At 40.4% G+C, this 13,001-nt stretch overlaps 1 protein-coding gene across 1 annotated transcript; it reads right to left on the reverse strand.

Annotated features, from left to right (window-relative positions):
• Positions 1-6,806: 6,806 nt before the first annotated feature.
• NEUROD4 (neuronal differentiation 4) lies at positions 6,807-7,796 on the reverse strand. The gene has a single exon (XM_032211910.1). The coding sequence runs from the start codon at positions 7,794-7,796 to the stop codon at positions 6,807-6,809; it is 990 nt and encodes a 329-aa protein (XP_032067801.1).
• Between the last annotated feature and the right edge of the window lie 5,205 nt (positions 7,797-13,001).

Consider the following 13,001-nt stretch of genomic DNA (forward strand, 5'->3'; position numbering starts at 1 on the left):
AAAAATGTATGAATCACACCACTGATTTGACCCCTCTCTCTGGCTCAGTCTGCTCATCTTTACAGAATGGAGAGAAAATTAGCAACAAGTCTGGGAAATTAAGGTGCTACTGGTCTGAAGCAGTGTGTGCCATTTCTTTCTTTGATGTTCAAACATTTAACACTACAGTCTGAAATGAGACTGTAAGGGTGGGATTGCAAATCATCCTTAACAAGGTCAGTTAAAGACTCAGGGCTACATTCATCCAACATGTTAAGCTTGCTTAGTTTTAATCTTTGTCAGGGACTGGAGGAACTTAGCATAAGTGTGTGACAACACTACATATTGAGTCAGCACATTATGTAAATCTAGAACATTGGTTGAGTAACTAAGATAAATCTGCCATGTGAATCCAGTCAAAACATCTTTGGCTGATCAGGCGGGGTTGTCAGTCATAGTTAGAAATGCACATGTGAAAATTTTGCAAAACAACTGGACTTTTGGAGACATTTTGGATGGGATTGTCATGTGTATTTATGTCCTCCTCTTCCTCAATCCATAATATCTCCCTCATTCTCAGTTGGGTTACTTAATCTGACTGCAAATATCCAAATGGCCATTCAGTTTTGATCACTAGAGCACACCAGCCAGAAGAAGTCAGTATGTTCTGTGTTTCTTTGTTGTCACCTCCTGGTAGTCCTCATTCTCAGTATGGACAGAGCCAGTAGAAGGTATCAACTGTATATCAGGGCCGTCAAACTTGCGGCCCGCAGGCCACGCCCATGATTTGGTTTAGCAAAGGTGGAAAAAGTCCTGATACATCACATGATGCCACCATGATAATGCAAATTTGATGCCCCTGCTGTATATGAACCATTATGGAGGCTGGATGTGGCAAATGCCTGCAAACCATGTGTTCTGCAATCAATCAGGCAATAACCAAAAGTCCAGGAGAAGGTTGACATTAAGCAGAAAAGGCTGTGTGTACAGGTAGTCCTTGACTCACATTAGTTCACTTAGTGATGGTTCAAAGTTACAACAGCACTGAAAAGAGTTACTTACGTACGGCCATTTTTCACACTTATGACCTCTGTAGCTGCCCCGTGATCATGTGATTAAAATTCAGATGCTTGGCAACTGGTTCATATTTATGACAGTTGGGCAGAGTCCCGGGGTCTTGTGATCCTCTTTTGCCACCTCCTGACAAGCAAAGTCAATGGGGAAGCCAGGTTCACTTAACTAACTTAACAGCTGGGGTGATTCACTTAACAACTCTGGCAAGAAAGGTTGTAAAATGGGACAAAACTCACTTAACAAATGTCTCACTTAACAGCAGACATTTTGGACTCAATTGTGGTTATAAGTCAAGGACTACCTGTAGTACTCATTCCAGTTGGCTCTGTAACTCACTCAAACGAACTTTGAGCCAAGATGATTTCCAGACATTTGTCTCACATATTCCTTTATGGATACCAAGAAAGAAGATTTTTTCCCCCTGTATGTTTAGAGTATTTCTCTATAATGCTGGTACCAACCTGCAGCTGTTCCTTGTTGAATTTAGTGTCATCTTTTGTAGCCTAAGTTTTAAGTAAACTTCCTGTAGAAGACATAGGGAATGGCCTTGAAGGACGGGAGGAAGAATTGCTACTATGTCAATGGACAGATACGTTCACTGAGCCCAAGCCAAGAAACTAACTTGAGAAAGTATCTCAGACAAGCCCCTGCTTAGTTCATATAAAGATAATGGGAGGGTGGGGGAAGACCATACCAAAAGGCTTGCAAAATTGTATTCTTATAGCTGTTACAGTAAAAATGGCCCTGACCAATATGACATATTTCATAGTCTGGTATAACTTGTTGGGCTGAAAGTTCCTTATACTAAGGGACAAGGCCCTCCCTCCCTCTCCTCCCTCTCCTTCCTTCCTTCCTTCCTTCTTTGCTTCTTTCCTTCTTTCCTAAATCTTGATACTCATTCATTAATACAAGGAGACTTTAGTTCAAACAAGATTGACTGATTTTATTTGGGCTAAAGAGCCATTTTGAATATAAAAGGATAAAATATATATGCATATATATTTAGTACAAAAATCACAAACATATCATGGATTACACCCGACCATCTCTGACCATCCTCCTTATTTTGGAAGATTTCTTTTGTTATAAGATTCTTGAAATTCTTCATATCATCCCTTTACGATGTTTGGTCTCTTCTTTATCCTAGCTGATTGGACAGAAGCTAACGTAACTATGGGCTGAGACCATGTGATCATGGACAAGTGGGCAAGAAACAATCATTGTGTGGGACAGATAACTGGCTGGAGGGTTGCGCCAATGGTTGCCTACAAATTCAGGCTATCGCAAAGTAGAAAATATCACAGGATTTTTTTTAAAAGAAACAAAAAATACAGGCAGAGTAACCATGTATGTCCCTTGTAGGAGAGCAAAGAACGATCTACTGCTTCTCCTACCGTCCATGGCCCTGCTAGTTCTCTGCAGGCAAGATTGGAAATGGAGACCAGTCCTTTCCACATCCCTTCCTTTGGGTATAGAGTCATCTGGTTCTGAGAACATGTCAAGAGATCACATAGCATTGGAGCAACCTATTCATATCCATTCCTCATTTCTTCCTGAAATTGTGAACGTAACATTTCCAGGAGAACATAATAGCTTTCTGCCTGCGTACCAGAGATCTGTGATGTAACCATTGGTTCAGCCAACCAATTTCTGTTTCTGCTATTGTGCGGTATTTACCCCACCTCTCAAAGCTGATGAAGGAGTAAGTATAAGATTACTTGCTATAATTGCATAGTCTTAGAAATGTTCCTTGCTTGTACTGACTTCTGCCATTGCAGTAACCAGTAGGAACATTTCCTAAATAGTCACAAAAAGAGCTATCTTCTACACAGGGATACACTTAGGTTTTTTTTTTTTTATGGAACTATGGGCTGGAGTTTGCTCCTCCCCAAAAGAGGACAGGCAAGGAATAATTTAAATAAATATGTGCTAATAAATAATTATGGAGCAAAGGCACACAAAACAAAAAACACACAAGAGAAATCAACCTTTACACATACATTTTAACCCCACGATACTAAAACTTCCAACTAAAGACTTTAAATTCCCATGAGTGAAAATCCCCATTCACATTTTATGTGAAATGAAAAAGAATAACTTAAAATCTGGATAAATAATAAATAATCGAGGGCAGGGGTGGGGAGAAGCCATGGCTTATCTTGGCTGGCACCACTCTAAAATACAATTATGAAAATAATTCCTCCAGTTTCCAGCCTATTTGGTGCTGCCTTTATCAATCCCAGCTTGAAAGTTCTCCAAGTTAGGATGCATGAAATCAATATCTGAACTGAAAAAATATCAATATTCTAACCTTTCCACAATCTTTGACAATTTTCCTGATGAGGAACTGCTATAGCATATGAAGTTATATGGCACCTGCTCTGATATATTTGCGTGGGTGAGGAACCTGTGATCCATTAGACATTATTCAATGTCCAGCAGCTGTAGTCAGTATGGACACTGATGGAGAATTGTACTTCAGTGTTATATGAAGCACCACTTCATGATAGAAGATAATTTCTTGAGTGTTTTCATAGAAAAGGAAAGCAGAATGATATTTCCATCTCATGTTGGCAATGAACTCCAATTGTATCTTAGATCTAGGAGCCATCTGGCATTCTAAAGTAGTTAGCACAAGATATTGTGCTACATAGATAACTTTGGTAACATATAAATGGGGGGGCGGCAAGGAAACATCACCAGTATTGTTATAATTTAATGAATGAGCCAGTAACAGGATTGGGGGAAGACATGGGTAATGTTATTAACACTGGGGAACAATATGGATCAAGATAGATTGCTTTGATTGTACAATTCCCAACCCTATTTATTCTTCTGGCACAATCCTTTATGGGACAGCTGTACACAAATGAATTTGTCAACCGAAATGGGGGCAGAATTTTACTGAATTGCTCCAGGTGTAATGGCAATTTCTCAAGAACCGTGGAGGCTGAGTTAGCCATCTGGCCTCATTTTGGCTCTTCCTCATTGTCTTGGCTAAGATCTTCCTTAGCCAACAAAATATGGGTGAAACATGAGGGATATTTGAAAAAAACAAAACACCCTCGTTAAAGATATTTTCTTGGTGGAATTCTTAAGAATTTTTTTAGAAATTTTCCAGAATACATTAAAATAAAGTCTTCTGAGAACTTTTGGTTCAGCTCTATTTCAGTTTTAGTTCCCATGGCAAGAAGTATTGCTGCAAGTTCTAATTTTTTAAAAAAAGGCAGGGGGGAAATCCACCCACTATTAGCTTCCTGGAAACTCTCATGGGGTTTCCACTCATTTTTAATTAAAATTAAGATGGAATCTATTGTTATTGATAACACATGGAATTCACGGGATAAATAGAATCAAATTATATTTTTAAACTTCTGGACTGAAGGTAATGGCAATTTTAATTGGGACATGAGTATGGAAAAGCTAACAACAGTATAATCCAGAGGTCTTCAAACTTGGCAACTTTAAGACTTGTGGACTTCAACTCCCAGAATTCTGGGAGTTGAAGTCCACAAGTCTTCAAGTTGCCAAGTTTGGGGACCCCTAGTATAATAGTAAAACAGGAGGTCCTTCAGATAACTAACTCTATCAACCATATGAGGTTCTGGAAATGGGATCTCTCACATTCCAGGCAGTTGCTAGTATGTATATAGTATTCATATGCATACAGTACATTATGTGCTGTTTATAACTATAGAAAAGACATGCCTGAAAATACATTGAGTGTCCAGAGCCAGGTTTTAGATGATTATGATTTGTTGTACATAAATAGCTCCAGTTAGTGACAGATTTGTTTCTACACAATGGACCCCACCAGTTCAAGATGAGCATCCTTATTTTTTCCCCCTTCAAGTATGTACACATTATGAGCAGGATGAGAAATGTTGCAAGTCAACCATTCTCTGGAGTATAGCCAGAAAAGATTAAAAAGAAGAAAAAAGTGGATCTATACCCATGATGGCAAACCTATGGCACGCTTGCCAGAGGTGGCATGCAGAACCTCCTCTGTGGGCCTGCAAGCCGTCGCCCCAGCTCAGCTCCAGTGCCCATGTGCACATGCCTCCCACCAGCCAGCTGGTTTTCGGGTCTCTGACCCGCATGCATGGAGGCAGGGTATATGTGGGAGAAGCACATGCATGTTCAGGGAGCTACACACACGTGCTTGGGAGCGTGGGGTTTGCTTGCACATATGTGGGGGAGCAGAGAGTTGCATGCACACATGTGGGGGCAGGGACCACACAGTGGGGTCGTGCACACATGTGCGGGGGCTTGGCGCATACATTGCATTATGGGTGTGCAAATGCTTTTGGGACACAATGACAAAATGTTTAGTCATGACTGACCTTGATTTAAGACTGTAGTAGTTTAGTTCTGTTTGGGGGATTTAAGACTGTAGTAGTTTAGTTCTGTTTGGGGGAACCTACATACATCATAGAGTGCTAAAGTTGGTTTGGAGAACATCAGCAGTTCCATTATTGCTATTATTCTGAAATCCTGGGTGCTAACAAGGACACATTGTTACATATACAGTCATCATACCATACATAGACCCATTCCATTAGTGGAACCGGGGCACAATTAGCTCAGCATTTCTTCTGGAAACGTCTCAGTTATTTCTTGCTTTCAATATGTGAGAGGATGCTTCTTTACCGCACAACTGAGAAGAACCATCCTCTTAATGAGAGTCCTAGTTGCCAGTCTGTTACATCTAAAATTGTTCCTGTATAAGAGATGGTAATTAATGTACTGTCATAAACAGTAAACGTGCCATCAATTCTTTTGGTGTGCTCAGATTAGGATGCTTTACACGCTCCCAGCTTTCATCAAAGCCCTTTGGGAAGAAATCACAAAGCCTCCCCCACAACTTCATCATGGCTTCATTCTTCAGGATCAGGAGATTGAATGTAGAGGCTCATGGTATTGTGGTTCAACAGGGTGATGATGTCTCCCCAAATGTAGAATGTGTAACTGATGGATCTAAACCTAGAGTGCATTTAGGGATGAGGAAGCAGAGGGCTGTATCTGATCTTTGAATAACAACATAGGATAACATTCCTAACAGGTGGAATGGGACAAAAATTGATAGTGTCTCGTAGGTAGCATCTTGTCCCTTTGCTGTTCAGCATTTACATAGAACCATTGAGGAAGGTCATTCAGAATTCTGAAGGGAGAAACCTATGTTATCTGGTGACCCTCAGCTCAGGCACCTCTCTTGCCCTTTACCACTCGACTCTAAGGAAGTAACTGGTCATCTAGAACATTGCTTTAATGCTAAAATAGACTGGAGCTGGAATTAAATCCCCATCAAAGGGAGAAGTGCTGCTAGCAAATAGAATAGAAGGTTTGAGGACATCACTGCCAATAATATGGTTGACTGCCCTGATTGCTGTAGAACTGCAAGATTTGTTTGTGAGTTCAATTTGATTCTGAAATCTCCAGTTATAAGAATGCTACACCTGCTTTCAAATGAAATAGTCAAGCAAGAAGGAATCATTGAGACGATAGACTTAAAAGCCCATAAAATTAGAACTAAAATCTAAGTTTACAGAAGTGTGGATGTGCTTTCCTTCTTTTCCCCCAAAGGGCTTCCCATGAAATCTGATGGGAGCAAAATCCATCATAGTCTAAATAAGTAAAATTCCATTTTTTTAGGTACCAATATTTGGTACAATATTTTTGATGCTACCAATATTTTTTTTAAAAAAAATGTTTAAAAGTCCCTTTAAAAACTACTTGCCTGTTATCTCCTTGTCTTATTCACCAAATATCGCACTGAGCTGTGCTCCAACTACATGGTGAGAATAAGAATCATAGTTCACATCTAATGGGAGGTCATACTTGGGCACCGTGGTTGAAAAATGGGAGGTGTGCCCATGAGCACTGCTCAGGCTAACAGATGGATAGTGAGCCATAAAACTGTATGGTTTTTCTAGGTCTGGAGACCCGTCTTGTTTTAAGGAAAAATTTCCACTGATGCTCAGAGGAGGTGTCAAGGGACCTTCATATGCGGGAGATGCACAGTCTTGGTGATGATTGCCAAAGGAAGTATCCACCAGAGTTTTGAAAGAGGGAGGCTTTAAATGTACAAGGTGTGTCTCCATGCTTCCATAGGGCGGACTGGGCAATCCTGGAGACTGGTAAGAAAAACCATGACTGGAGACAGTTGAATCAGAAACAGGGACTTTCTCCTCGTGTTTCTCCAGGAACAGAGATTGTGGTCCTAGCTGGAGACATCCGGCAACCAGATTGCTGGTTGGTTGGGACAAACCTTTGCATAGCATATCCACAAAACCTTTGCTTTCTGGAGTCTGCCCACTTTCCAGAACTTCTGACAAAGCCCAAATATAGTTTCTGGCTAGCCTCAGTGTCTCAATTTTGGACAGTTTCTGTGTTTTAGAATAGCAGGGCATCACCCGTCTCAAATTATCAAGAGCATCATTAAGTCCATGCATCCGTGTTCGTTCCCGAGCATTAGCTTTCACGCGGCGGGCCCTGAAACGCTCCAGCCTCGCTTTGGTCATTTTCTTCTTCTTTGGCCCCCTTCTTTTGGGCTTCCCATTATCTTCTTCCTCTTCTTCCTCAACACTGTCATTCTCGTCATTAATGCCAGAAAGCATCTCATAGGCGGCTTGCCGGGTGTCTTTGTCCTTTGTTTCATTTTGGGTACTCAGCGCTTCATTGATCCAGGATTGAGAAGATAAGAGTTCAGCCATGTCTTTGGGCTTGGGGTAGAGTTTGGCCATCTCTTTACCCTGAAAAAATAACCATACAAGCCATATCAACTCAGTGAGACTCAGTTCTAAAATCTTAAAAGACATAAAATAGGAAGTATGAATAGTATTCTATATTATAACACATTTAGTGCATTATATAATTCACCTTTGACCTAAGCAGGGTTTTATTTTGAAGACAAGCCCTTTCCTCAAAATTATAACCCATAGAATAATAGGTCCAGCCATAACCCGAGGCTTGCAAAACTTAGCAAAACACAATTCTAATGTAGCCCAGAGCTATATGATGTTGCTTAAAATGCAATGCCTCTTTGCTCTTGCTTTGGCATTTTCTAGCAGCAATAGTTGCACAATGATGACTATAGTCTGGTGTGCTACTACAGACAATAAGGGTGGTGATTTTTGACAAAAACATGCCAGGACTTTGCCTAGGCCTGCGATGGCGAACCTATGGCATGTGTGCCCAAAGTGGCATGTGAAGCCATGTTGCCTGGCATGTGCAACCTTGCCCAGTTGTCTTCCAGTTTCTGGCACGTATGTGCATGTGTGATGATCAGCTGTCCTTTGTGTGCATGGCAGTGCCAAAAACTGGTGTGTGTGTGTGTGTGTGTGTGTGTGTGTGCGCGCGCGTGCGTGCACTGGCCAGTTGATTGCTGGGTGCACATGCACAACAGAACCCGGAAGTTCGGCTTTTCAGGAATGTGATCCCTTCATGCACGCGGAAGTGCTGAAAACCAGCCTGTGCATGTACTCATTGGGCGTGCATTTGTGCTAGAACCTGGAAGTTTGGCTTCTCTGGAGTGTGGCCCTGATGAGCACATGCATGTGTGATGTTTCCGCATGACCTTTTCGGTGCCGGAAAGGTTTGCCATCACTGACCTAGGCAAAAGTGTGGGTGGGTGAAACATTTTTTGAGATTCTGGGGAACAAGATAACATTCAGAAGTGATTCAGGCAAATGCCTCCCTCATTCATGGGAGAGTAGGAGAAGGAGAGGAAGTATATTACAATCAGAATTGTAAGATCTTGTTATTATGTCCAAACTCCATAAAGTGTAGTTCTGTTCTTCCTGTGGAGTCATTTTTCTGGCCTGGTCTTCCTAGTAGGGCTGACAGGCACTATGCCCATGTTTGCCTTGGGGAACACTAATGGTTCTGGGATGAAATCTTTTCTTTAGCCATCAGTAGTTAGAGAACTGCCTTTTATTAATCCAAATTGCTGGTCTATTTATCACTGTATTTTTATTTTTTTTAGCAATGTCTGACAATGATTTCCCTGGATTTGAGGCAACTCAGCCTTCCCAACTTTTGGTTGAGTGATTGAATCTGCAACTTTGTGCATGTGGGACCTATTTTCTTTCATGAGAAACCCTGAAGTTGAAACTCTCCTTACTTGCCTATAATCTGGTCTTCAGCCTTACAAAGGGAAAAATCCATAGCCAAGCTAACATCTATTCAATTATGCTTAAAATAAAATCAGAAATCATTGAACAGGGAAGCTGGCAAATCCTATGTAGGATTTCTAGGGGTTTCACTTAACTTCAAGAAATGGAATAGTAAGGTGGCGTACAATGGCGAACTACTTAAAATGTCCGCTACCAGTTCTCCAGGACCTGTCACACCTGCTGAATTTCACCCCTGATCTTGGGGTTCTCTTAAGCTTACTGATGCCTTCCTCTTGTGTATGAATAGCACCTCTTAGCTACCAAAACATTTATATCAAAACATTATAATATGTTACATTTTAGAGAACACTTCACTTCCGTTTTTCTGTTTGCAGATATGCTTTTAAAAACCTATAAATGGGGCAGCTTCTAATTTTCAAACTAGAATCACATTTCAGTCTCTATGGAGATGAAAGAAATGGCTAGAAAGGCTGATGTGGCCCATGATTTGATGCAAGTTCCTTGAAAACCTGAGCGTTTTTCCTGGTAACCTCACTTACCTTTGATGAATAATGATTGCCACAGTAACTATGTGGGGGTGGAAGGGAGGAAGCAGCAGCACAGGTTTCATGATAATCAACTTCTTGTCAGCTTGATGTACTCATTTAATAAAGCTTAAGGTCTAAGCAGCTTTGTTTGAAATGTGCCACCCAACTAATCGGCCGGTTGGTCATCCCCACATCCAATGCAGCAAATCCCACTTTTAATATGCCTGATGGGACTTGCGATGTAGATTAGAGAGAGAATTAATATGCAACTGGCACCAAGCGGGCACTAATTATGTATTAGTTAAACATCCTGAAAGAAGGCAATGGTAAACCACTTCTGTACTGTTGCCAAGAAAACTCCATGGATGCAATTAACCTCAACGGCATCGTTACCTTATGAAGCAATCCGAATATAATAATTTAGATCTACCTTAAAAGGCATGGGCTACCAGATACCCTGACTCTATGCAATCTGTGGCAGGATTGTCTATTCCCTCAGAGTGAGTGGGAGGATTATTGGAAAGAAGGGGTGGAAAAAACACAGATTCAGATCACTGGACAATCATGGAATATTTAAGCCACCTCACTTGGTTTTCACAGGATCAAATAGAATAAAAGTTTCATTCATCTAGGTTTCCTAGAAGAAATAATGGATAAAAGTACTAACTTTGACTACTGTCTAGCCTGCTTTAATTAAAGCAGTGTCCTCGGATCGGGCTAAGGGGCTGTTTCTTTAGATTAGACTGGTTTTACAAAGGTATGGGATAAACATGCCCTTCTGTAATAAGTCTGAAGACTGTCAGATCTAGCAATCCAATTACCCAATAAACCTCTTGTGCTTTGCTGTCTTTCTGCATCTACCAGGATGACTGGACATAATTGATACGTTTGGGATGTCTGCTCTTATGCTTGGGGTGTCCTCAGTTATACCAGTCATACAACTCAGCAGAGGCAACCTGACCAAAGATCATGTTTAACCAAAGTTTAGATTCATCTCCAGAAATTTGCACCAGGGCTATAAAGCAGCAACCCAAACATATCAAAACAAGATGGGCAATGTGGTACAATGGTGATATTGATCTAAAACTAATAAATCTAATTTATTTAGATTAATCGAGATTTTCAAACATGTACAAGATAGTTGGTATAAATATGAACATGGATATGAACGGAAGAAATGAATACAAATAAATGGGGACAGTAGGACAGGGAAGGTTAGACACGCTGGTGCACTTATGCATGCCCCCTTTACGGACCTCTTAGGAATGGGGTGAGGTCCACGGTAGACAGTTTAAGGTTGAATCTGCGAGGGTTTGGGGATGTAACAGCGGAATCAGGTAGAGCATTCCAGGCATTGACCATTCTGTTGCTGAAGTATTTTCTGCAATCTACATTTGGAACAGTTTACCTTGAGTTTATATTGATTGTTTGCCCATGTATTATTGAGGTTGAAGCTGAAGAAGTCATTGACAGGTAAGATGTTGTAGCAGAGAATTTTGTGTATTGTGCTTAGATCATACTACAGGCAGGACAGTTTCAGATTGTCCAAGCCCAAAATTTCAAGTCTGGTGGCATAGGGAATTTTATTGTGAGTAGAGGACTGTAGTATTCTTCTAGTGAAGTACCTCTGGACCCACTCAATCGTATTAATGTCCGATATACAGTTTGGATTCCAGGAAGATGAACTGTATTTGAGAATTGGTCTGGCAAAGGTTTTGTATGCCCTAGTTAACAATACAATGTTACAATGTATTATTGTAGTTGAAGCTGAAATAGAGACTTTGGCCAAGTTATTCTCTCTCAGCCCAAACGATTCCACACATGTTGAAATCAGAAGAAGAGGGAGCCTCCTGTGAAGTGTCTTAAACTCCTGGAGGAAAGTATCAGTGAAAGTACTAACTAACTAATTGCCAAACTTGTAACATCTGGTATTTGAAAGACCATGGGGAAAAAAAGAGTCCTGGAAAGATTATCCTACCATAACTGCCATATTTATCTTGTACTAGGCCTGAAATGAAGCAAGATCATATCCTGCCTCGTTAAAAAGGTTTGGATGATGCAATTGAGCACACTGAGGTGAGTTAATATCATTTTGGGAATTTTCTCCAGTACTTACAACAGCTCTTGGAAGCTCTAAAAGAGAAGATTTCTATGCAGGGACATCCAATGGAAAGGCCAGAAGAAGTACGTGATGATGCAGTTTGCAATGCAACTCCTTTGAGGTCTATTTTGGGATGTTGCCATGCAAAACAATTCAAAAGGATGCTTTACAGGTAGTCCTCAACTTACAATAGGTCATTTACGGACTGTTCAAAGTTACAACAGCATTGAAAAAAGTGACTTACGACCGTTTCTCACACTTACAACCACTGAAGCATCCGCATGGTCACATGATCAAAATTCAGATGCTTGGCCACTGGTTCATATTTATGATGGTTGTAGTGTCCTGGGATCATGACATCAGCTATTGTAACCGTCTGACAAGCAAAGTCAATAGGGAAGCCAGATTCACTTAACAACCATGTTAACTAACTTAATACAATGATTCACTGAACAATTGTGGCAAGAAAAGTCATAAAATGGGGCAAACTTACTTAACAAAAGTTTCACTTAGGAACATAAATTTTGGGCTCAATTGTGGTTGTAACTCAAGGATTACCTGTATTTGAAGTGTTGGAAAAAGGAAGCACTTCTCTGAAACTTTTTTCCAGTCTTTGTTTTTTTTTTTTAAAAAAAAAAGCATCTATATTTTATGATAGGGCTTTATTTAGCTCTTTCCCATCTTGCTTTTTGAAGGCATTTATTTAATCTCTGTTCATTAATGGGAAGGCAAGCTGAATTAACTGGATAGTTTTGCATGCCCACTTTAATTGGGTGCAATCCTATCATTTCCACCTAATGAATGAATTCCGTTTTGACTAAAGGTTTTCAATAAATCTGAGATATAGGCTATAATATTATGAGAATTATGATTGAGCAGAATTTTAGCTTTCTTGGATTTGACTATTGCTGCAGCAGTGACTGCTGTCTCTGTACTAACATGATTTTCTTGGTTATGTACTACCAAAAATGACATTATCAAGCAAGAAAAACATCAGGTTGGAACTCGATGTCCCATATATATGTGCCAATTAGAGCTCCCAAATTCTCAGATCTTATTCATCACATCTGGAGAAGGCCATATAGAGAAGGCTGAAGGGAAAAAACTATTGCTCTCTTCCATCACTACAAGCTAAGGAACATCCCCAGATTGACGTTTTGCTGGAAAAAGCAACAGCTGAAATGC

Source organism: Thamnophis elegans, chromosome 2 (genome assembly GCF_009769535.1).
Source record: "Thamnophis elegans isolate rThaEle1 chromosome 2, rThaEle1.pri, whole genome shotgun sequence".
Taxonomy (NCBI): domain Eukaryota; kingdom Metazoa; phylum Chordata; class Lepidosauria; order Squamata; family Colubridae; genus Thamnophis; species Thamnophis elegans.